Here is a 26,848-nt window from a genome sequence, read left to right on the forward strand (position 1 = left end):
TTTTCTGGTGGCAGGGGCACACATCCCCTCCGTCCCCCAAAGAGGGACGAGCGTCCGCGGGCTCCGCGGCGGCCGCAGCCCGGCCGGCGGGGCGAGCGCGGCGCGGCCCTCCCGCCTCCGGCCCTCGGCCCCGGGCGGCTGGGTGCCGGCCGGGCGGCGGGGGCTGCTCGCGGCGGCGGGGGGGTGGGTGGGGAGGGCGGGCGGCCCGGCGGCCTCCTCTTCCACCGCCCCCCCAACCACCACCCCCCCGCTCTCCCCGGTGTCTGTTTCTCTCTCTGGTCGGAGGCGGCGGTAATGGCGGATGGTGGGTTGTGGCGCCGGCGGCGGCTGCTGTGAGGGACGATGAGTTCCTCCTTCGTGCCGAACGGGGCCAGCCTGGAAGATTGTCACTGTAACCTCTTCTGCCTGGTGAGTGCCGGGCGGGGGCCGCGGCGGGCGGGCGGTGGGGGAGGGGCCGCGAGGTGCGCCCTTGGGCCGTGGGGGAGGGGGTCCGGGTCGGATCCAGATGCCCGAGTCCCCGGGCGAGGCCCGGCCCGAGCCGGCGCCGCGGGAGCCCCGCGCCGGCCCGGCGCCGCGGGCCCGGGCTGCCCTAGGAGCGTCGGCCTTTGCTCCCGTTTCCGACACTTTTCTCACCCGCGGTCCTGTCTCCCAACTTGGGCTCCTTTCCTGGCAGGACAGCGGCATTTCCCTCCTGTGTTGCTGGCTTAACTGTTGCTTGTCTCCTTGTTGACCGTGTATCCCTTTTCTGCCACTTTCTATTATTGCCCATTCTCCCACTGCCTGGCTCTGCTCCTCTTGTTTTCCCCCGATAAACGAGACCCCGGAACTTAGCACTCTTTTAATTTTACGTGCTGTTCTTTATAAAGATGAGTCAAACTGTAGGGGGTTCGTTTGTTCCTTGGGTGGCTTCAGACTCTTAAAAAAAAACAGTGAATGCCATTCCGTAGTTTTTCTTTTAAACTTTGAAAACAGTTGGAGATTTTGACAGTCTCTAGCCGACTTGCTTTTATTAGAACATTAGGTTTGTGAGAGTGGAGCGAACTTATGGAAGAGATGCTATGGTTCTGGACTAAATATTTTTATACAGAAGGCTGCTGCTCCTCTTACTGAAAAGTCGAGGGGAAGGTGGCTCTAGGGATGGCAGTTGTGTTGGTTGGCCCCGGTCTGGGAACATCTCAATAAAGACTTTCAAAAGTACCAACTGTTGCAAATACTCAGTCTGCAGTTGGATAGGAGCTTAGCTTCATCAATGATCTGAAGTTTCGGTAACTTTCTTTTTTTCATTTTCCCTGTCCTATGAGGAATATTAAGAGTGTGTGATAGGTAAGTGAATTGAGTGGGCGGAGCACAACTAGTTGGCAAGTGTAAACTGCCAGTCATGTATCAGCAGTTTCATTTTTGGCACCTTAAGCTTGCACTTTTAAGTTAGATTAAAAAATTACTGAATTCATGCTGATAATTTCTTTTACGATACTAAATTGAGATCTTGAATGCCTTTCCCCCTTATAAAATGTTTCTTGTACAATATCCATTAATCAGCATCTCTTCAGATATAGTAGACAAACAGCAGGTTTTACATTTCTGTCTTCTCCAACTCAGTCTATTTTTGGTACTTTTAGGATCCGGTTCTTTGAAGACTAACGCAAATCTGACAGTTCTTTGTGAGCAGCTATTTGACTTTTCCTTAAAGGGATATATATGTAAAGATTTAACAAGAGTGTTTTCATTTGTAGTTGAGATTTCTTTTCGTTACAGCTGTGACGTCTATAAACATGGAATGATGAATCTTTAAAAGTTAATTTTGTAGTAAGTTTGATACCAAGAAACAAATGTAACCAGTAAGAACAGAATTTAGGACTGAGAGCAAATGTTTACTCAGTGTGCAGTATTAAAGTCTGTGTTTATATTTAACATTATTAAAGCTTTTTAGTTTATCCTTGGGACACATTTATTGACTTATATTCATGATATGTCAGTATTAATTTTTTCAGTGTCTTTGTTCTTTTCCTTTAATTTTTGGTTGTTGAATGATCAGAATAAGCTTTTTTTCCCCCCTTTCTTTTTTGGTCAGTTTGTTTTCAGTATCCCAAGGATATGTTGAAAAATTGTAATGTCTTAATGAAATAGGGGACTTTAATAGTGAGGACTTTTGATTTTGAGTGAATATGCAATAATAAAAAAATCATACTTTGTTTTCCTCAGGCTGACTTGACGGGAATTAAATGGAAGAGATACGTGTGGCAAGGCCCAACTTCTGCCCCTATTCTGTTTCCGGTGACAGAGGAAGACCCCATTTTGAGCAGTTTTAGTCGCTGCCTTAAGGCAGATGTACTTGGTGTTTGGCGGCGTGATCAGAGACCTGGAAGAAGAGAATTGTGGATATTTTGGTGGGGTGAAGACCCCAATTTTGCTGACCTAATTCACCATGATTTATCAGGTGAAAGCAGCTTATCATTTCTAACTTAAAGATATAGCAATGTTGTATACTTTTCCTGAAAACATTTGTATTACAAATGGAGATTTTTTTTGGTGGAACATTGTTTACTGTGAAACCAGACAAATATTCAGCTTCATGTTTTATTTCACTGCAGTTATTTTATTTTACTGAAAATTATGCATTTTATGGCAGGTTTTTTGAGCCTCGAATAACTTTATTCTCTCTTCCACCTCCCAGCTTTCTCATGAATTTCTGGCAGACAGCCCAAGGAAGGCGAGTTAGTAAAATTAAGAAAAATGGAATTGGGGAGCATTTCCTAACATAGTCAAAAAATACTTTTGAAACCACGTGTAACTCATCTTTGAGTCAATTCTGCTACTACTCTCTTCTGTGTAAATAAGCACACAGCTGTAGAAATATCTGGAAATATTGTAACTTTCTCTTGTGCTTTTTTTTTTCCCCCTAGGCATATAGTTTTTTCAGTATTTTTATTTGTGGTTGTTACATTATTAACAAATGAAGGCTTATGTTAATTTTCTTATTCTTGGAATGTGATTCTTTTATTTTAGGTACTGTTCCATCAAAGACTGTCTTTGATATGAAACAGTACCAATTGTTTAGCTTTTACAGTGGAACATGTGTCATAATCTGAAAAGTTAGGGAAGTAATTTTATTATGAGCAAATTGATTAGATTACTTCTGTCTTATTTTCTTGATATTTAGGACCAAATGTTACTTTCAAAAGAGAAACTATAATTCTTCATGTAGTACTGAAGCTTGTGTTTACTTTAGAGTCCATGTTAACTGAATCTTTGATGATAGGAATGTAAATGATTAGTTGTTTGCTGCAATGTACGAAAGATTTCAGTATGATGTAACATAATGATTCTTGACGAGAAAATTGAGGATTTTTAGATAACTGAAAAAGTTTTCTTATTGGAAATCAAGTACTCTGGAGTTTCTATTATTGTCTATTTGATCTATAGAACTTATTTTATTTTTGGATGTATGTAATCCAGGTGACTATCTCAAACAAGCACTTAAGACCAGTGTTTGTGCAGGAATGTGTATGTCACATTTTTTATCTTCAAATTAACAAACCCTTCAGTCTTAATATTTATTTTTGAGAGTGGTTGCAATTCTCTTATGATCAGTGCTTTCCAGCTTTTCTAATAAGATCCTGCTGGAGAGTCTAGCCCTTATTTTTAAGTATGTAGTGTGGTTCTAAATATATTAAATGATGAGTTTGTATATATGTATGTGTATATGATGTATGCATATACATCAGACTATAATATTCCTTTACAGCATCAGCAAGGTGATGCTTTGTAATTGTCATGCCAAAAACTAAGCCTGCCAGCTTCCTTTTTCTTTCATTGACTTTAGGTATGCTTGAGTTATTTTAATCTTGAAGTGATTATAAATACCACCTTACTAAAATATTTGAAGACTGTTTTAATATTATTGATAATATAGATAAACTATTATGCTGACTTGGAAGTTTCGGTCTTCTTAATAAAGTTAGAACATCTGAACAGACCATTTCCCTCTCCCCACCCCCTCTCCCCCAGATTCCATGAAATACATTTCGTGGAATCAAACATAATCTTAACAGTTATGTAGTATTAGTATTACATTAGTAGGACTAACATTTTGAAAATTAAAAGCCTATTAAAGTTAACTGTGAACTGGCGTGATGTATATTAAAATACTATGTGGGGAGTTTTATTTTCTGTTTTAAATAGGTTTTCTCCTGAAAATTCACAGCTATTAAATTTTTTTCTCTAGTTTGCCTGTGAGCGTAATTATTTAAAATAGTGCTGCCTATACTTTAAAATATTTATTTGAACATAATGAAAGTAATTTTGGAAGTTTAGGCTTCACTTGTCAGATTTTGCTGAATGCCAATTAACTTAAGAATTTATCAGTGAAAGCAATTAAAATAGTAAACCTAAATATAGTAATGGTTATATGTAATCATATTTTCTGTTCCAAAGTCTGTCTGGTACTATCTTAAACAGTTTGTGTAGCCAGTGGTATTTTTATAATGTTTTAGCGTTTTTTTTAACCTGTCATTTACTTTAGAATGTTTTTACTTAAATCAGACACATCTTAAAGAATAATAAGGTCTTTTCAGATGGAGTATATTTGTCTCGCCCTTTTCTTTGCTCCAGGGACACCGTCTGCCTCCCTTTTGGGGTAATTAGTCTGCCGCTGTCTCTCGAGCTAACCCCTTTTTCATTTCTTCCCATCTGTGGCACTCCATCCCCTTCTTTTAAGCTCCCCTGAGAAGAGAGCAGCTGGACAGTAGGGGTGGCATCAGCTGCTGGAGGCAGTCCTGAGTTCCAAGTGGAGGTGTGGTAGCAAGGAGAGGGGAACCGGAAGGACCCAGGTGGTAACTAAAGAGCTGGTTAATTTAGCTTGAGTGTGCTCTTTGCAGGCAGTGTCTTTCTGTTTGGTTCAGCAGCTACCACATCTTGTTACTGAAATATTTGTGATTGTGGCAGTAACATTGCCGTTCTTGGTGAGAGAAGGCAGAAGCCATTCCTTTTTGCAGATGAGAATTCTCAGTGTTTCATATTAAGTCAGTAATAAAAGTACAAAATTGCCTTTGCTTCACCCTATGAATTTCATTTGTGTCATTCATAGTGTATTTTTTTAAGTAACTTTTTGTTTGAAAATAGGTGTAGATTTCCATAAATTTAACAGAGACACTATAGAGTTCTCTGAGTTACATCTTCCATCAAAATGGTGCATTTTCCACAGCTAATGAAACAATACTGATATATTGATACTGGTATTACCTAAATCGATAGTTTCTTTGGTTATCCTTTATTTTTACTTAATGCCCTTTTTTATCCTATGATCTCATCAAGGATACTATATTACATTTAGTTGTCATGTTTCCTTTGACTGTTCTAGACTCTGACAGTTTCTCAGACTTGCTTTATTTTGAATGATCCTGATAGTTCTGAAGAGTCTAGTCAGGTTCCATTGCTAAGGTTCCATAGTACATTTTTAATTTCTGCCTGCCTCTTACATGTAGCACATGTCTGGGTCACCTTCCTTTCAAGTTTTGCTAATGTGTAGAAATAGAATGTAAACTAGTTTTACTGTTAATTGATAAAAGTCTTTTACAACAAGCCAAATCTGATTTGATACTTTAACCCTCAGTTCGAAGTTTATTGTTGTCGTCATTGGCTTTTAGTTTTTCCCTTGAAACAAAAATAAAAACAACTACCCGCTCTCTGAGGTTTGCTAAAAAAATTTATAGTAGCTAGAATGTGATGAGACTCTGAGAAAACTGATACCCTGAGAATTGAAAAAACAGAATCAGTCAGGGCTAAAAATATTTCTTTTTCCTGACTTCTGTGGTAATAATGCAGGATTTTAGCGACATATCCAAATACTTTTATTATAACAATTTCATTGTAAATACTGTCAAATAGGTCATTGTTTAGTCTTAGAATTTAATTTTGGATGCTTTTACTGAAGGATATTAATTACAGTGGAATTTAACCTTAAGTGACAGCTTTAACAAGATTGACAAATAGATAAATAGCAGCCGAGTATAGCAGTCTAGTGTTAGTCAACTAAAAATTTATTTTATGCCCCAGGTAGCCTGAAGAGAGTTAATTCATTTCTGTCTTCTGTTACATAATTTACTTGTGATCCAACTTTTTATGTTTGCTGGTCTTCTAGGCACAACATTGCCATGCTTTTCTGCGTACTATCAAGCAAGAAAACTGTATTTTTTAGATCTTCAAATCAAAGATAAACATAAGAGGCTGCTTTTAAACCAATGTTTTTCAGGTTTTGCTGATCAATAATGCTGCCAATTTAAGGCTCTCAGCAGTTTGTTGAAAGAACAGCTTATGAATGGGCAATTATTATTCAATACAGGTGCTAAACTAGACACTTAAACATTTCTCTTTATTCTTTCAAGAAATACATAGTATTTTCAACAGTGATCGGTTTTGACCCATTTATTATTTTTTAATATATGCTGCATTTTAATAGCTTGGCAGACTTACTTAGGTAGATTCCTTTTTTACTGGCTTACCACCATGAGGATATTTAACGATGTCAGTTTTGAGAAAACTGAGTACAAATGCTTAGGTATATCAAAAATTCTTTTTGTTTTTATTTTTTCCCCCTACTTCAGAGAATTATTTTGATGACCTATCACATCCTTTTGTATCACTATAATCTGTATCCTCAAAAAATTATGGAAATCAAATTTAGCATTTGAACTTATTGTTCAAATACCTTGTAAAAATTTTTCAAGTAACAACAGTTAAAGAGTTCTTATCCTAAGGGTAACAGAAAAGTACTAAAAACACAGAATTGAAACTGTTTTCTCTGGGGATACAGATAGAAGAGGAGGGAAACATTTATTTAAATACATTAAGCAGACTTTTTCCATTAGGCTGGGGTTAATTAAGTTCAAAAAAGTTAGGTAAAGATTTGCCTGTGTGTTCCCTCTCCCACCCTTTTCTGTTAAGCTGGTGTTGAGATACAAGGGCTTATTTTAATTAATGTAAGGGGTGTATGCCACTATGTCTTTGGTGGCTTGGTTGTACCATTTCTTTTTTTATATCCATGAATACAAGATGTGGAGAAGTACGTCTGTTATGGTTACTATAATATCAAGATAGAAGCTTGGCTTAGTAGGCTGCTTTCTGAGTGACACTCCCCCCGGACCTCCAAAAAAAAAAAAACTGTCTGACTTTTCATTGAATGTTATTAGGAATTATTCTTATTTCCTCAGCAATGAAAAATGAAATTGTTATTTACTGTGATGGTTGCGTGATGGTTGCTTAGTTATCTACCATATAGGTGAAGATGTGCTTAAGAGATTTGTTGGCCTTAGAAAATCCTAACAGGTGATCAGATCTTTGTTTTATGCATAACTCCCATTTAGTGTTAATAAGCTTTGTGGGCATTTGAGGGTTTAATGTAAAATGAGGATTAAGTTCACCTGAGTTTTTCTAGACACAGAATTAGAGCAATGAGAGAGAAATGCTTGAATATTAATACTGATTAATTTTCTAAACTATATTTAGTTTTCTTAAACTGTTTAACTACATACAGGTTTAACTGAAATAGATTTTTTAAAATAAAATCTTAATATGTAAAATTAATAAAAATTATTGTATTACAGTTTTTACTGTTTTAAAGATTTTTAACTTTTGGGTAGGAAGGTGAATTCAGTCTCAAGTTTTAAGTGAATAATTTTCTGATATTTGAAGTTTATAGTGACTGTAGATGTTTGAAATGTAATGATATCTGTGTTTTGGTTCTTTGTTGCTTTAAAACTTAGAAGTAGTTTGAGAAAAGATTTTGGTAGGGGCTTCTTGTGTGTGACATGTTACTCCATTGCATTTCCTTAGAAGGTAAGGATTTTTGAGGTAAAAGGCTATAAAAAGTACACTAGATAGTTTATAAAGAACTGAAGAATTCCAGCATAATTCTTTTGGAATTAAGAATATGTGTACTTTTAGTAATCATGAATCACATAATTTTAGATAAAACTTTTAATGTAACTTTGATTTGAAATGATAGAAGCTGATTAGACTAAAAACAGATTGAGAAGGTTTTGATTTTTTTTTCTCTCAACAACTCAGATATGCTTGTGATCTAGACTTTTTAAATAAAGTGAAGCCACTATGTGCCACTTCCCTTTTCTTCTAGCCTCCTGTTTCCTTTAATAAAGTGAAACTTGTGAAATTTTGGCTTTAATTGGAAGTAGATAAGGATGTCGATAATACAGCAGAATGTGAACTTCTTCTGTTTATTATTAATGATTTAAAAATTAACTCTCAAATATGGTCATTTTCTAAAGCTTTTCTCATTTTTAAAAAGCTTATCTTTCGGAAAAAAGAGTTGATTTGAAAGATTTTGACTAATTTAGGAGACATTTTAAAGAACAACATAAAATCAACATTAACTTGTAGCACAGATTTCTAGTGAAGTTAAAGTCCATTGTCATTGTGCTATTGTGCTTTTGAGTTAATGTTTATTCTGCTCATTTGTTGTACAAGTTATGAATGTTTGCCATCTGTCACTCTTAATACGTGTCTTTGCTTTTATTCTAGAGCATCATGGTTTATTATTTTTCTCTTGAGATAGTTACACATTTTTAGTGTTGAATTAAGAAAGATTTTTTTTTTACTTAAATTGAAAGAAGGTCCATACTTTAAAAATGTTTTATAAAGTTAAATAGACTATAGGAGTATGCCACACTATTTTATATTTGAAATAGCAAATTAAAATATTCCAAAAGTTAAAATGTTGATGGCAGTAGCTCCTATTTATAGTAGGATTCCTTGGATGCTTTCTTATAGGTATAGATGAATAGAGAGTAAAAAGCTTTTTTTCTGAACCACATCCATACTTATCTCAAAATGACTATGTTATTATTATTTTTTTTTTTTGTAACTTCACTTGGAGTGGTTAATAGATTTGCTGGCAAAATTGAGGCTGTATAGTTAGCAAAGGTTGCAAAAACCAAGATCATGGCATCCAGTCCCATCGCTTCATGGGAAATAGAACGGGAAAAAGTAGAAGCAGTGACAGGTCTTATTTTCTTGGGCTCCAGAATCACTGTGGATGGTGACTGCAGCCATGAAATTAGAAGACGCTTGCTCCTTGGAAGAAAAGATATGGCAAACCTAGACAGCGTATTAAAAAGCAAAGACATCATTTTGCCAGCAAAGGTCTTCATAGTCGAAGCTACGGTTTTCCAGTAGTCATGTACAAATGTGCAAGTTGGACCATAAGGAAGACTGAGCACTGAAGAAGTAGTGTTTTTGAATTGTGGTGTTGGAGAAGACTCTTGAGAGTCCCTTGGACATCAAGATCAAACCAGTCCATCCTAAAGGAAATCAACCCTGAATATTCATTGGAGGGATTGATGCTGAAGCTAGAGCTCCAATACTTAGGTCACCTGATGTGAAGAGCCGACTCATTGGAGAAGACCCTGATGCTGGGGAAGATGGAAGGCAAAAGGAGAAGGGGGCGGCAGAGGATAAGATGGGTTGGTTGGCTTCACCGACTCAATGTACATGAATTTGAGCAAACTCCAGGAGATGGTGAGAAGGACAGGAAAGCCTGGCGTGCTGCAGTCCATGGGGTCACAAAGAGTTGGACATGACTTGGCGACTAAACTACCAACATAACTTTATATCAGAAGTGCCATTTAAAATTTGTCTTTAAAGTTTTAAATTTCACCCCATGTAGAGAATCTTATTCTAAATAGTAAGCATGGGAATCATTTGGTTGAAATGAGACCTAAGGTGGCTGATAATGCACTACTTGTTAGGCTCTGTGCCAGAACCTTCCTTTTTATCCATCACTTATTTTTATAGTTGAGTTGTGGATTAGAATGCTGATGGACGTAAGATGTTTTGAGTTTAATTATTAACTGTCCAGTTTTTTTTTTTTTGGCAGGGTGAATGACTGGAAGAGTTAGGACAAAGTAACAAGTGAGTCAACTTAGAAATTGGCACTTTAGGTATAGAGTGTGTGGTATTTCCCTTGGTTATACAGATGTCCTATTCATTTATACAGAAACCAAATCAGTATGTTTGTGATATATCATTGCCTTTTTATGTGGTGGGAAAATAATTTTCAGGTAATTTAATAGAGTACATGGCACTTTGGCCTTTTATTCTCTATGGATTAGCTTTGAAACCTGATGGTTTAGTGTCTAGAGAGATAGCAAAGTGGTCGTAGCTCAATATTCTGAGGTGAAGTAGGGTTTATGAATTTAGGGATTAAACTGTAATACTTTCAGTTTAGCTCTGAGTAGATACAGTGCCTCTATGTTACTTTTTGTTTCTTTCATTTGTTTTACAGAAGAGGAAGATGGAGTGTGGGAGAATGGACTTTCCTATGAATGCCGAACTTTGCTTTTCAAAGCAGTTCACAATCTGTTGGAACGGTGTTTAATGAACCGGAACTTTGTACGTATTGGCAAGTGGTTTGTAAAGCCTTATGAAAAAGACGAAAAACCTATAAATAAAAGGTAAGCTGTCTTTAAACTCTTACTTGATATTTCTTTAGGCTTGTTAATATTAATGACTTTATAGAATGTGTGATAAAACTAATATCTCACAGACATTCAGAAGGCTAACTTTGGCAAAGTATATAAGTATTCAGTTTTCTTTGACTCGTTCATTCTTTTACACATTTTAAGAATTTTCTTGTATTACGGATAGGCTGTGTGTCAGTACAGTGGCTTAAGTTTTGATTTAGGATAATAGAAAAAATGAGATGAAAGCAGAGACTTACGCATTGAAGTATATATATTTTTTAGTACTAGTGGAAGTACATTCATGGTACTCTGTTAAAATTAAGTAGTATTAATTTTTTTTTTTAGATGGTGATCTGTAGTCATGTTTGGGTTGAGGTAATCCTCATTCTCAGATCTTTTTGCTTTAATTAAAGTTATTTAAATTTGTATGTTTCTATGTAGGACATGTTTCCTTTTGGGGTGCTTATGATTTTCTTCAGCTTTGAATTAAGCAAATTCATGATGCTAATGTGTAGGATAGTTGCAGATGGAGGCACAGAAGACTTTTAAGACGTATTCAGGTAAAAGCTTTAGGTTACTACAGTTCTCTGGTTTAAATAATATAAGGCATAATCTGTAAGAAGATTTAGTCTCAAGCAGTTGTTGAATTAGTGAGACTTCTAGAGAAATGAAATAGTGGTGTGTAAGATGGGATATGGGAAAAGAAAAAAAATGAAGAAAATTTATTGGTTTTCCCTAAAAGATGTGACGGTTGTAATCATTGTTGAGATGTCATTTTATGTCAGGTGCACATCTTTTTCCATGCACACACGAAATTTTTTGTTAACTCCCCTTTCTAGTTTCATTATAATCGATGAGAAGGTAAGACATATCAAGGCTTTCATTTTTCCTCTCTGAAAATTAAAACAAACCTTTATTGTCAAAAGAATAATTGTACAAGGTAGGAGTGCATTCAGTTGCAAATGACAAAAAAGTCCTAACTAGCTTATGTAGAGGAGAAGGCAATGGCACCCCACTCCAGTGCTCTTGCCTGGAAAATCCCATGGACGGAGGAGCCTGGTGGGCTGCAGTCCATGGGGTCGCTAAGAGTCAGACACAACTGAGCGACTTCACTTTCACTTTTCACTTTTCACTTTCATGCATTGGAGAAGGAAATGGCAACCCACTCCAGTGTTCTTGCCTGGAGAATCCCAGGGATGGGGGAGCTTGGTGGGCTGCCGTCTATGGGGTTGCACAGAGTCGGACACGGCTGGAGTTAATTAGCAGCAGCTTATGTAGAAATTGATTTTTCTTAATAACAGTTTGGAGGAAGATATGTTCAGTGATGTCATCAAAACTTGGGTTCCCTGGAGTTTTCTGCTCTTTTATCTCTGTCCTTTGGCTTTTATCTTCGTGGTTCCAGTAAGTGTTGCATCTCCAGACTTCGGCAGGAAGAGGAAGGGAGGGAGGAGATGAGAAGGGGTGACTGTTGGATCAGAAATTAGATTATTTTCTGGAAATTTTAGCTGACATATCATTGGCTATCTTGAGGTAAATACTCTGTATATGGGAACATTGCCACGCTGAGCAAAATAAACCTTGGTTAGTAAGAGGAAATGGAGAATAGATAGTAGGTAGGCAGTTTGAAGAATTCAAGCTGATTACCGAGAATTAAAAAGAGAACCTGCAGTTCTGAGCCCCAACTACTAGATGTGCTCCTCAGAGGCAATCCCTTTAAATTCTTCTAACTTAACTTTAATTTACCCGTTTAAAAACTTCCAAGCAAATGCTAATTATTGAGCTTTCTGTTATTTCAGTTATTCAGGATTTAATCTTCTATTAATAATTTAGCTATCTTACCATCCTCTCCACCCCAGCCATCTCCCAGCTCCCATCCCTACCACTTGGACATTGGCATACTAAGATACTCTGTTCTCCTGTCCCTTCTTTTTTTCCCCTATCTTACCAATATAGTTATGAGATTTGGTAAAAAAAAAAAAAGTACCTATTGTTTCTATTATAATTTTATAAATATTTGTGAGTCATATAGCATGTAGGATTACATTCTGTTTCCTCTATATAATTTTGTTTTTCCCAGTGTTAATGTGATTACCTCTTTTTTCCCTTAATTACCTATGTCAAGGGTTGGTAAACTACTTCCTCACAGGGCAGATACAGCCTGCCCCCTGTTTTTGTAAATTTCATTGTGACACAGCCTTGTTCCTTCATTTTTGGATTACTTTATGCCTGCTGTCACACTCTGGCAGAGTTGGATAGTTGTGATAAGAGACTGATGATCCCACAATGCCTAAAATATTTCTCTGGCTTTTTACAGATAGTGTGCTGATCCCCAGCCTGTATACTTACTGGTAATTCACCCCTAGGCTATCTGCAGGAAGTATAAGTCTCCCCTCTACCTTTAAGGAGTTTGTGTAATCTTTTAGTTTCTTCTTACTCTCTCTCAGTATCCCTATTTGAACCCGTCATTGGTCGGTTCTGTTTTGGACTTGTTGTTCTATTAGGCCTGTTTCACAGTAGTTATCTTGGGAATTTGCTTTGCTTTTTGTCTGTTGGGTCACTTATTTCCTGGATCTCATGTTTTGGTTTTTTGTCTTACTGTTCTGGTAATACGCATCACCTGTAGTTTCCTGAGAAGAGAGTACATAAGAAGTAATATTTTTGAGATCCTGGATGTCTGAATTTTCTCCTTTTCTACTCTTAAGACTTCTGGGCACTAAAATGCTGATTGGAAGTTTTGTATATGTAAATAGCTATGAAGCAAGCTGCAGGCTTTAGTAAGGTGATTGGACCGAGATTTGGCCATTTTTGTTTAGAACTGTGCTGCTACAGTAGCCACCAATCAATTGTAGCTATTTAAATTGCAGTTAATTGAAAAAATAAAAATTCAGTTCCTCAGTTGTCTAAACCACATTTCGAATACTCTTATGAGTACTGGTTATTGTATTGCATAAGTTCTTTTGGATGATATTGCTTATACCAGAGCCTTTACACTTAAAATAATGCCTTAGCATCACTAAAGAAGTCAGTTAAGGTTTTTTTGTTTTTGTTTTTGTTTGGAGGGGTTGGGCAGTAACTGAAAGACTTACTTTAAACTTCACTCGTAAAGCTTTGTCGTCTTTCATACACCTGTGGCTTTTACACAGTCCCTTCAACTCCATCTTATTTAAATATAAGCACCACAAGATTTAAGGTGGTATATTAATAGCCATTTTATATAGTTTTGGGATATCCTTTGGTTGGGTTCCTCAATACCTTTGAAAACTTAACTTCTAGGGAAGCTATTATGTTTTCTAAGGACTCAATTCTTTTCTTCTTGTCTTCTAAGATGGCACTGTCTAATAGAAATATGATATGAGTCACATATGTATTTTAAAATCTTGCAGTAGGCACATTAAAGAAAGTTTTTTAAAAAGTGAAATTGATTTTCATATATTTAACCCAATATATCTAAAATAATTCAGTGTGTAATTGCACATGCAAATGATATTAATGAGGTAATTTACTTTTTTAAAACTAGGTCTTTGAAATCTAATATGCACTCCATACTTTAGAGTCCATCTCAGTGTGATCTGTCCACGTTTACAGGTGCCTGATAGTCATGTGTATATTGGTTTGCATCAGTGGTGATGAACCCTCTTGGAATTGTTTGCTAAATTGGGAGTGTACTTGAGACTCAAAAATAGAGGAAACTTCCAACTTCTGTCAAGATGTCCATTATTTGCCAAGTTGGGCCTGGTTACTGTCTTATTTTTCCTCCTTTTAGCTTAGTCTGTCATTAATGTCCATCATCAAGATTATTCTGAAGTCCTCAGTGATGATATATAATAGTACTTATGACCTAATGAAATGTCTTTGTGATGTTTTAGTCATTAGGATTTGCATGATCAGTTTTCCCCATTCTCATGCTTTCTAGAAACATTTTTGAGAAAAATTCAGGGCTAGGAAAGACGTTTTCCTCTCTTTTTTCCTTCCCATTAAGCTTTTCTTACTGTCATTTCTTACTGTGATTCTTAGAGATTCATGCAGATCTGTCTTTTTGAACTGTTGATTTTAGATATGAACAATAATAGAGAAGTTTTTCTTTTTTCTGAAGGGGAAAAGGGAATGAGAAACCTTTGCATAAGCATAACTGACCAGGCTGTGTTTGAAATCAGGGCTTAATAGGTGTCAAATCAGTTTTCAAAACAGACCTGTTAGTCCAATTTTACAGTTGTTAAATCTGAAGAATAGGGAGGTTAAGGAACTTCTTGGAATTCATACATCTTGCAGGTATTGGAGCTGGATTATAGGGCATGAAAAAATATGAGACAGATTGTGACATGTAGATAGGTATATCTCCTGTACCTACGTGTTATTATTTTATTTATTTTTCATTATTAAAAAAAATCTTTTAGCTGTGTCACACAGCATTGTGGGATCTTAGTTCCCTGACCAGAGATTGAACCCACATCAACGTGATCTGCATTAAAGTACCAGGGAGGTCTTATCTACATCTTTTAAAGTTACAGAAAATAGTAAAACAGAAGACTTAAAAATATTAGGGAGATGCTATATTTGCTGAGCACTTGAAGTTGTAAACCAAAATAATGTCATTGCTTTTCTGAGTATTCTTTACTATATAATGTGAGTAATGTGTTCACTAAGTGAGCTAAAGTATATAAAATTCACAGATAAAGGTGTTATATTCTGGATTTTAATATACATCTTTTGTTCATTGAGATATGTATGGTAAGGATATTTGATATTGAAATTATACCTATACAGTTAAGGAAATTAAAGAATCATTCTGAGGGCTACAGAAATATAGATTAATGCAGTGGTTCCCAAACTTGTCGGGATATGGAATCACCTTGAGAGAATAAAAAAATAATCTGTGTATTAACCTGGGAATGTGGTGTAGGCTTTGGAATTTATAAAAGATCTCTGTGTGATTCTAATGAAGGATAGACAGGTTTGAAAACTATTTAATCAATGGAATAAAAATCTTGAATTAGGATGACTAGGATTCTTTTTTGTGTGTGTTGTATAATATAAACAACACAACTTACCATTTTAGCCATTTTTTAAGTGTATGGTACAATAACATTAATTACATTCATACTGTTGTGCAGCCATCACACTATCTCCAGAAATTTTTCATCATTCCAGGCTGAAAATTTGCCCATTGATTAATGACTCCCTATTTTCTCCCCCTCACAGCCCCAGGTAACCACCGTTCTACTTCTTGTCTCTATGAATTTGACTGTTCTAGATACCTTACATAAGTGAAATCAAAAGGTGTTTGTCCTTTGCTGCTGCTAAGTCGCTTCAGTCATGTCCGACTCTGTGCAAACCCATAGACGGCAGCCCACCAGGCTCCCCGGTCCCTGGGATTCTCCAGGCAAGAACACTGGAGTGGGTTGCCATCTCCTTCTCCAATGCATGAAAGTGAAAAGTGAAAGGGAAGTTGCTCAGTTGTGTCCGACTCTTCGGGACCCCATGGACTGCAGCCCACCAGGCTCCTCTGTCCGTGGGATTTTCCAGGCAAGAGGACTGGAGTGGGGTGCCACTGCCTTCTCCACTTGTCTTCTAGTGTCTGGCTTATTTCACTTAGCACCATGTTCTCAAGGTTCTTATCCAAGTTGTAGCATGTACTTTCATTTCTCTTTAGAAAGATATTTACATATTTCTTTATTTGACTGTTCTGGGTTGCAGCATGCAAACTCTTAGTTGTGGTTTGTTGGATCTAGTTCCCAAACCAGGGATCGAACCTAGGCCCTGAATTGGGAGTGTGGAGTCAGCCACTGGACCATCAGGGAGGTCCCCATTTCTTTTTAAGACTGAATAATTTTCCATTGTATTTTTATACCACATCTTGTTTATCCACTCATCTGTCAGTTGACATTTGGGTTGTTTCTACTTTTTGTCTATTGTGAATAATGCTGCTATAAATATTAGTATACAAATATCTATGCAAGTCCCTGCTTTCACTTCTTTTGGAAACATACAAGAAGTAGATTTGCTAGGGCATACAGTAATTCTATTTTAATTTATTTTTTGAGGAATCTCTGAAATCTTTTCCACTGTGGCTGGCCCATTTTACATTCCTGTGAGCAGTGTAGGAGGATTGCAGTTTCTACACATCCTCACCAACACTTCATTTTTTAAAAAATAACAGCCATCCTTATGGATGTGAAGTAGTTATCTCATTGTCATTTTAATTTGCATTTTCTAAATGACTAGTGATGTTGAGCATCTTTACACCTGTTGGGTGGCTGTGTATCTTCTTCAAATGTCTGTTCAAGTCCTTTGCCCATTTTTAATTGATTGTTAGGATGACTAGAACTTTAAGTCAACACTCCCTTTAAATAGGTTTATGATTTTAAGACAAGTTAGTTAACTTCTTTGTGTCTTGAATTCCCTACCAGCAAAATGGGATATCGTTTTTCTGTACCTGCCTAACAGAAGTGCTAAAAATACAGCACTTCTTAAAGCAGTATACTTACCTGTTATAGTATTAGAATAGCTGACTTTAATCTGTAAGCATATTTTCAATTTATGTCTTAGAAATAAAGGATCTTTTGTTTAATTTCAGTACCTAAGGAACATTTTTCTACAACAGAAGATTATCTGTCCAGGTTTCATCTGTAAAATTATACTTTATTCTTACCTTTTTGCTTTGGTTATTATAGTAAAAGCTCCTGGAGAGCAGTTTTATTCTCCATAATACTTTATGGTAGCTTAACAGTACCTTGGATTCTTATTGTAGTTGCACATATTTGTTTTAACTCCACTTTTCTAAGTGCTGAGTACTGAAAATGAAGTGGTGGTGTAAAATGGTCTCTCTCCTCGAAAGACAAGCCATTGTGAATTTAGTATGGTGGTATTACCTAACATTCACTTTGGCCTATAATATTTTCTGACTGGACTTCCCTGGTGGCTCAGATGGTAAACCATCTGCCTACAATGTGTGAGACCCGGGTTCAATCCCTGGGTTGGGAAGATCTCCTGGAGAAGGAAATGGCAACCCGCTCCAGTATTCTTGCCTGGAAAATCCCATTTTCTGACTAGATTACCTTTAATATAGGTATACCGTGGAGATAATTGCTTCCCTGGTAGCTCAGCTGGTAAAGAACCCGCCTGCAAAGCAGGAGACCCTGGTTCCATTCCTGGATTGGGAAGATGAAGATCTGTGGAGAAGGGATAGGCTACCCACTCCACTATTGTTGGGCTTCCCTGGTGGCTCAGATGGCAAAGAATCCTGGGTTGATCCATGGGTTGGGAAGATCCCCTGGAGGAGGGCATGGCAACCCATGCCAGTATTCTTGCCTGGAGAATCCCCATGGACAGAGGAGCCTGGTGGGCTACAGTCCATGGGGTCGCCAAGAGTCGGACACGACTAAGCTCAGCACAGCACATAAACCTTAGAGTCATTTTGTCAGTATCTGCAAAATAACTGCTCAATTTTTATTGTGATTGTGTTGAATCATCTTATTCTGTAGCACCACAGTAAAGCATGCATCATAATAAATTGGGTCACAGGAAATTATTTGGTTTCCAGTGCGTATAAAAGTTCGTTTACACTAATCTATTAAGTGTACAGTAGCAGTATTTGTAGAAAACAGCGTATATAACTTACTTTATTACTAAAAAATGCTAACCGTTCTCTGAATCTTCAGCAAGTCATAACCTTTTTGCAATAGTAACATCAAAGATCACTTACCATAGATCACCATACCAAGTATAATAATTATGAAAAAGTTTGAAATGTGGAAATGACCAAAATGTGACACATAGACACGAAGTGAACATACGCTGTTGAGAAAGTGGTACCAGCAGACTTGCTCAGTGCCAGCTTGTCACACACCTTCGATTTGTAAAGCCCTCAGTTGTCTGTGAAGCACAGTAAAGCAAGGTGTACTTGTCTAAGAATTTCAGAAAATTTATCCCATATTTAGAATGTTTAGTTTTTTTCCTCCTATACATGCACAAACTTGGTTTATTTTAAACCATTTTCTATTACAACTAGATCAGTCTGTATAGGAAACATGCTAGTAGTATATGGTGTGATGTTTTTCCTAAAATAGGCAACTGGAATTGAGAGCTTGCTGTTAAGTAGGGTGGAATGGAGAGTTTATTTTCTTTTAATGTTTTATGTATGAAATGAAACAGTTGAAAGCTGTAGTTTTAACTACAGTTCACTAATTAAATATGAAGATATAAAATACAGGTCTCCAAGCCCCTTTATCTTTTAAAGATAAAGACTGTGAACTTCCTTGGTGGTCCACTGATTAAGAATCTACCTTGCAGTGCAAGGGACACAGGTTTGAACTCTGGTCTGAAAGATTCCACATGCCACAGAACAACTGAGCCTGTGCCCCACGACTACTGAGCCCCATGTGCTGTAACTAAGGATCCCAAATGATGTCAACGAAGATCTTGCGTGCTGCAACTGAGACCCCAGGCAGCCAAATAAAAATTAAAAATAAAGAACAATAGACTGTTCTGGGTTGTTGCTTAAACTTGCAGATGTTCTTGAAAGTTTTTGCAATTTAGATTTTGGAATCTGCTATTGAATTACTGATTAAGCACACAGCATTCGTGATGATTTGTATAGCATACTTACCTTAAACTTAATCAAATCGCAGTTTACCTATGTGTAGATTATTATTACTTCAGTCACTTCCTTAGTAAATGTTTCCCTTGACATAGAGAATTTTTAGTTATTCCCCTTTAAATTCTTTAAGTTGTTTTGTCAGCAAAATTTATCTTTTAATGTTTTCTGAAAAACCTGTGAAGAGTTATAATGTTAAAATATATATATATATTCATTCTAACTAGTTTAATATGAAATATTCTTAATTTTTTTTTAACCGTGTCTTTTCTCTTACACACTCTGGAGAGAGATGCTTTGAAAACTGATTTCTGCTTGTTTTATGTCAGTACATATAATTGGGGTCCCAGATGGCTGAGTGGTAAAGAATCCACCTGCCATTCAGGAGAGGCAAGTTTGATCCCTGGGTTGGAAAGATCCCTTGGTGAAGGAAATGCAACCCAATCCAGTATTCTTGCCTGGGAAATCCCACAGACAGAGGAGCCTGGAGGGCTAAGGTCCACAGCTTTGCAAAAGAGTCAGACACGACTTAGTACTTAAACAACAAGCAATGTACAATGGGCATAACCCTCTCAGAACACTGTTGGCTTGCTAAGATAAAAATACTATTTAGAAATGATATTATGTATATATACTTTCTGCACCTTAGCCTTCACAGTTATAGAATAATTTTGTCAGAAAAGAAGTCACTCGAAAGAAAAGTGTAAATATGGCTTCATAAGCATTCCCACATCTAGTAATGAGATTGGTTGCGTATATTTGTTTACTTTAGATACATTCTTTGAGGAAAATGTATGGCGGCTTGTGAGTAATTTTTTAAAAATCCTAATGTTCCTTGGAGAAGGACATGGCTACCCACTCCAGTATTCTTGCCTGGAGAATCCCATGGACAGGAATCTGGTGGGCTACAACCCCTGGGGTCACAAAGGATTGGACATGACTAAAGCAAATGAGCACGCACACAGGCACAAGCGCATACCGCAACTGTACAAGAATGGGCCGAATTCTTACCGAAACGCTTTTTGCTTTCACAACACCCATTCTTCTCAATGTCTTCTTCTGACACTCAGGCTGTTCTTTCTTGGTCCCATCTGTGAGTGTCTTCTATTATACTAAAGCTGCAGTTTTTAGAGCTCCCTAGGGACAGTTCCCTCTGTTTCTCAACATTCCCTCTCTAGGTGATCACATTCATTCACAAAGATGTAAATACTATCCACACCCTGATAATCCCCAGATTTATACTATAAACCCAAACCTCCACCACATCAGAAAAGCTACTTTGTCCAAAAACTGATTTCTTGATCTTTACCCCAAACCTGCTCCTTCTCTAGACTTCTGTATGCTCTACCCTGAGGCTCATATCATCAGATACTGCTTTAATTCTAGGGACCTCCTGGTTCCTGTGTATAATCCATCACCAAATTCCCGAATACATTCTAGATGCACCCACTTCTCTCCATTTCTACTGTCACTACCCTAGTCCAAGTCACCACTGTCTCTCACCTGGGCTATTATTGCTCTAGGTCCTGGGGGCTCAATGGTCAAGAATCTGCCTGCCAATGCAGGAGACGCAAGAGAGACAGGTTTAACCCCTGGGTTGGGAAGATCCCTTAGAGGAGGAAATGGCAACCCACTCCATTATTCTTGCCAGGAAAATTCTGTGGACAGAGGAGCCTCAAGGGTTACAGTACATGGTGTTGTAAGGAGTCAGACTTAATGACTGAGCATGTGCACATGCACACATACCCTATGGAGTCTCTTCTCTAGTAACTGGTGGCATTTCCCAAGTAAAAATAAAAAGCCAGGTACTATCATTCCTCTGATTAAAAACCCTTCAATAATTTCCCCTTGCACTTCAGAACAAAATTTGAACTGCCTCGTTGTATATTTTCTGACCTGCTTGTTCCTCTCCATCTTAATCCCAGTTTTTTGCTGCTGTCTATACTCCAGTTGATACTGATCTTCCTTCAGTTCTTCCAGTAAGCCAAAACCCTTCCTGCCCCAGGGCTTTTGGACCTGCTGGTTGCTCTACCTGGAATGTTTTCCTCACCTCTTGCCCTGTAAACTGATTCATCTTTCAAATTTCAGCACAAATATCACTCTCCCTAAACCGCCTTCCATCCAAATTAAATTAGTTCCCTCTAATGAATTCTCTCTTAACATCCTTTGTATCATTTATTACAGTCTTTAAGTAAATAAATATGTATGTGTATGAATGCATGTATATGTATGTGTGTTTATGTGTGTGCACATAAAATGCCTGCCTCTTCCATTAGGTTGTGAAATTCATGAAGACAGAGACTCTGTCTATCTTGGTCACCTCTGCATAGCCTACACTTTGCATGGTGTCTGACACACAATGTGCGCTTTATAAATATTTGCTGAATTAGTTAATTAGTGAAAGTCTCCATTTCCACCAATATGTTCCTGAAAGCAACCCTTCTAAGAGTTCTTTTATCTTTCCAGATATGGAAACATGATTAAAGAGAAAAGAGTTCCAACATGATTGCATTTTAGTATGTTTTCCTAGTACAAATTTTTACATTTGAATTAAATCTAATAAAAATAGCTTCAGAAAGATAATTAAAGAGAAGTAGGGCCTAAATAATAATTAAAAGATAGTAAGAAAAAAAAGTTGAGATTTGACTACAACACACTACGTGTTACATACAAAGAAGCCATTACCATGTAGACCTTCAACACAGTAAATTTTGCTGAGCATTTATTATTATACACCAGGTCATGTGGCTCATGTCCATAATGATTTGCCAGAACCTCTTTATCACTTTTTAAAATTCTAAATTTATTTTTTAATTGAAGGATAATTGCTTTACAGATATCACTAAGTTTTAAAAGGAAGGTGGTAAAGATTTCTTCAGTAAAACTGTTAAGGTGGTTAATTGTGTTACAAAGAAATATTTTATTTAGGAGTAGGGAAAATAATTGTGTTATTTCACAAAGGTGTTGAATTTTTAACAAGTTGATTTTAGTAGTCCCGCTTTCAGAAGAAGAGATGCACATTTTGCTCAGTCCTTATTTATAGCAATGATAGTTAATTTAAAAAATCCAGAATTATTTTTTAGCAAGCCAGTAGTTTCATATTTATTCAAGTTAGCCTTGTCTCCATAGACATTCTAATGTATTTTTTTAAATTGAAGTATATTCTGATTGTGTTTCAATTAATTGCATTAAAAAAAATCTTTTAAAAAATGCCAGTGTTTCAGCTGGTATTAAAGAGTAATGTTTGGTATTAATTAACAAGAGGGTCTGAGATTTTACACACTTTCTTTTTTTTTTTTTTTTTAACTATGCTGGGTCTTTTTTGTGGCACAAGGGCTTCTCATGTGGCATAGGGACTCTCAGGTTGCGGTGTGCAGGATTAGTTGCCCTGTGGTATGGTATGTGGGATTTATTTCCCCGACCAGGGATTGAACCCTCATTCCCTGTATTGGAAAACAGATTCTTAACCACTGGACTATCAGGGAAGTTCCTGACATTCACACTGTTGATTTGGTATTTTTCTTGAACTGTGTTATAACACAGTCCACACTATTGCTTTGTTGGGAAACTTATTTTCCAGCCCTGGAGTAAGTTCAGTTAGGTATGTGTTCTGCATTCCAGATTATTTCAGGCAACAGTAAGGTGAAGTATTCGTATATCATATTAACATAGGTTACCATTTTCCTGACTGTGTTTCAGTGTTTGTATTCTTTGCTACCAATTCTCTGATCCCAAAACTGAATGCCACATGTTTAGGTTTTTCTTATAGTAGTGCCTCACCTTTGGTGCCAGTTCTTATATCAGCTATGGCTGTGTAATAAACCACCCCAAAACATAAGGATTTAAAACAGTTATGTGTTCTCACTTGTGTACTTACAGGTTAGCTAGGGATTAGTCAGTCTAGTCACTGTAAACTGTAGTGTGAGTAGAGGTGTATTTTGTATGATTCTCATCCCTCTTTAGACCAGAGAACCAGTCAGGGCATATTCTTGTGATGACAGAAGCACCAAAGGGCAAGCTAAATTATATGTGAAATATAAGTATTCTTCAACCTTCTGCTTGGCCAAAGCAAGTCACAAAGCAAGCCTGATTCAAGGGTTGGAGAAGTATATTTCACCTCTAATAGGAAGAACTACAAAGTCTGGATAAAGGGAGGAATGAGCAAAACATTACAGAGCTACAGTAATCAAAACAGTATGGTCCTGGCATAAAGAGAAACATGTAAACCAATGGGAGAGAATGGAAAGTTCAGAGATAAATTCTTGTGTATATGTTCAAATGACCTTTGACAAGTGTGCCAGGACCACTCAGTGGGAAAAGGACATTCTCTTCAAAAAACGGTGTTGGGAAAACAAGTATCCACACGTAAAAGAATGAACGTGGACCCTTAATCTTATACTGTATACAAAAAGTAACTTAAAATTGAATAAAAACCTAAATGTAAAACCTAAAACTATAAAGGTCCTAGAAAAAAAATGTAGTGGAAAAGCTTCATGTCACTGGATTTGGCAGTGATTTTATGGTTATTGCACAAAAACATAGGCAACAAAAGCAAAAATAGACAAATGGGACTATATCCAACCTAAATTTCTTCGTGCGTTATGGATTGGAGAGAATATTTGCAATCATGTATCTGCTAAGGTGTTAATAGCCAGCATTATAAAGATTGGAAGGACTGATGCTGAAGCTGAAACTCCAATACTTTGGCCACCTCATGCAAAGAGTTGACTCATTGGAAAAGACCCTGATGCTGGGAGGGATTGGGGGCAGGAGGAGAAGGGGATGGCAGAGGATGAGATGGCTGGATGGCATCACCGACTCGATGGACATGAGTTTGGGTGAACTCCGGGAGTTGGTGATGGACAGGGAGACCTGGCTTGCTGCGATTCATGGCGTCTCAAAGAGTCGGACACGACTGAGCCACTGAACTGAGCTACAACTCTACAAAATATCAAATAACCCAATTAAAAAATGGGAAAAATACTTCAATAGATATTTCTTCAAAGAATACATAAAAATTGTCAATAAGCATAAGACAAGATGTTCAGGACTTCCCTGGTGATCCAGAGTCCGCCTGCCAATGCAGAGGGCACAGTTCTATCCCTGCTCTGAGAGGAACCCACATGCTGTGAGGCAGCTAAGCCCGTAAGCTGCAACTACTGGAGTCTGTGCTCTGCAACAAGAGAAGCCACTGCAATAAAAAGCATGTGCACCACAAGTAGAGAGTAGCCTCCTTTTGTGAAACTAGAGAAAACCCATGTGCAGCAACAAAGACGGAGCACAGCCAAAAATATAATAAATCTTTAAAAAAAGTTACTTTGTATCACTAATCGGATAAATAAAAATGTGAAAGTGAAAGTCATTCAGTTACGACTCTTTGTGACCCCATGGACTGTAGTCCATGGAATTCTCCAGGCTAGAATATTGGATTGGGTAGCCTTTCTCTTCTCCAGGGTATCTTCCCAACCTAGGGATCGAACCCAGGTCTCCCACATTGCAGGCGGATTCTTTACAAGCTGAGCCGCAAGGAAAGCCCCCAAACATATTAGGGTGGCTACTATTGAAATAAAGAATAGCAGCTGTTACTAAGGATAGAGAAATTGGAACCTTTATGCATGGTTAGTTAGACTGTAAAATAGTACAGTAACTGTGGAAAATGTTATAGGATTGCTCCAAAAATTGAAAACAAAATACTGTATGATCCATCAGACCTTCTTCGGAGTGTGTATCCAGAATAATTGAAAGCAGGATTTTGAAGACATTTTGCACATCCATGTTCATAGCAGCAGCATTCTTAATAGCCAAGAGGTAGAACCAACCCGAATATCCATTGATGGATGATGGCTAAGCAAAATGTTTTATAAACATACAATGAATTAATGTTCATCCTTTGAAAGGGAAGAAATCCTATCATGTGCTACACTATGGATGAACCTTGAGGACATTAAGCTAAGTGAAAGAAGCCAGTCACCAAAAGGCAAATATTGTGTGATTCTCTTTATGTGAGGTATCTAAACAAAGGGGTAATTCTTGGTGGATTAAGTGATCTCTGTCTAAAGAGTTTAGTGCAAGGGTCAGATTGTGGAAGATCTAAAGTGCTGTGCTAAGGTTTTAGGGGTTTTTTGACTTAGTCCTGAAGGGATTGGGAAACTATTGATTTTGAGCCTCCCAGTTGCATGATTAGAATTAATTTTTAGATCGCTGGCATTGTTGTAAAGAAAGGTAAATTAGAGATTTTAACAACTACTCAGACCTTAAAAAGACAACAAAAAAATTAAGAACTGGAATCAGTAGGAATTAGTGATGGATTAGTTGAAGGTAGGAAGTTTGGGGGAAATGAAAAATTTGAGATGATTTATATATTTGGCTTTCACAACTCTGCAGAGTTGAGAAGAAAAGAGTATGGTTAGGGGGAAAAAAGATCAAATGTGGATTTTATTCTACAGTATTTAGTACTATGTGCCAAGGACCTAATCTGTCAATATAGGGATACAACATTGTATGAAGGAAACAGATTCCTTCTCCAGCAGAGCTTACATTCTTGGTGACTATAAGAAATAAACTGTGTAATAAGTTAGATTTTGATTACTTCTTAAGCCAAAACAAATCCCAGAAGAACAATTTAAAGGAGGGTGATCAGTGAAGACCTCACTTAGAAGGTGTTTAAAAACCTGAGAAAGGTTGATGAAGGTGAATATAGCTATCTAGAGTGTTCCAGATGGAATAGCAGTAGGTACAAAGGCCTGATGTGTTTAAGGAACAGCAGAGGGGTCAATTGAGGGAAAAGGGGGAAGTATTAGAGAATGATAAGTAAGAAATGAAATTGGAGCAATAAGAGGTATGGGGTGGGTAGGCTGATGAAAGTTTTCATAGGACGTAATAACTTTTATGGCGTTACCCAAGTGTGATTCTTTTTCCCTTAGGAATTATATATATATAATGTATGTATATAAGTTTATTTTCATTATTTAGGTCTTGTTAAGACAGTCTCTCAGTATCCTGTACATAATTTTTGTTATAGCACTTAGCATAGCTGTAATTAAATAATTGAGATTAACATAGTGTCATGTGCTTTGCTACAAAACACTTTTTTAATAAAAGGAGTAACACTTGTTTTCACTTGGTTGTTTAATATATAGTGCATTTATGTCTGAATATAAGCAGATGTCTATAGTCTTTGTAATTACTCAACCATAGTTATTCCAAAGGGCTTAGGTTTTTAATCAGAAGAAATGAGCTTAATTTATTTTTAAATAATATAAATAATTTTATTTCCTGTAGTTATCACTTAAATCTCAATACAGCTGAAGCAAAAAAATAATTGAGTAAATGCATTGTGATATCTTGGATTTGATTCTGAAACAGAAAAAGGATATTAGTGGAAAATTCTGGTGAACAAATAAAAAACTGGAGTTTGTTGTAGTAATGTGCCAGTGTTAATTACTTATTTGACCAACAAAGCATGGTTATGTAAGAAGTTAGGGAAAACTGAGTGAAGGGTATATGGGGACTTGCTATGTTTGTAACTTTTCTGTAAATTCAAAATTATCCTGAAAATAATTTAACAACAAAAGCTACTGGGATGGGGAAAATACAGTAATTACTTTAACTGTAACTTAATTTATTATGCCCTTGTCTCGTCCAGAAAAAATTCAAGGGGTTTATAGATGTATACAGTAGATTTCAAGCTTATTAATGGTTATAGCTTAAAGAATTGGTTCTTTAGGATGATTCTTAGGATAAGTGTTTGGAGGAGGAATAAGGTGAGTAAATTCTTCTT

The 26,848-nt window shown here is 37.0% G+C and overlaps 1 protein-coding gene across 1 annotated transcript in view; it reads left to right on the forward strand.

The window, feature by feature from the left end:
• Window positions 1–296: 296 nt before the first annotated feature.
• The window catches only part of MED13 (mediator complex subunit 13), a 94,863-nt gene continuing 68,311 nt past the window's right edge, over window positions 297–26,848 (forward strand). The window contains exons 1-3 of the mRNA XM_052657509.1: window positions 297–408; window positions 2,203–2,437; window positions 10,298–10,466. Of these exons, the coding sequence (XP_052513469.1) occupies window positions 343–408; window positions 2,203–2,437; window positions 10,298–10,466 (470 nt within the window). The 5' untranslated portion in view covers window positions 297–342. The remainder of the gene's footprint in view (window positions 409–2,202; window positions 2,438–10,297; window positions 10,467–26,848) is intronic.

This window comes from Budorcas taxicolor, chromosome 19 (genome assembly GCF_023091745.1).
Source record: "Budorcas taxicolor isolate Tak-1 chromosome 19, Takin1.1, whole genome shotgun sequence".
NCBI lineage: Eukaryota > Metazoa > Chordata > Mammalia > Artiodactyla > Bovidae > Budorcas > Budorcas taxicolor.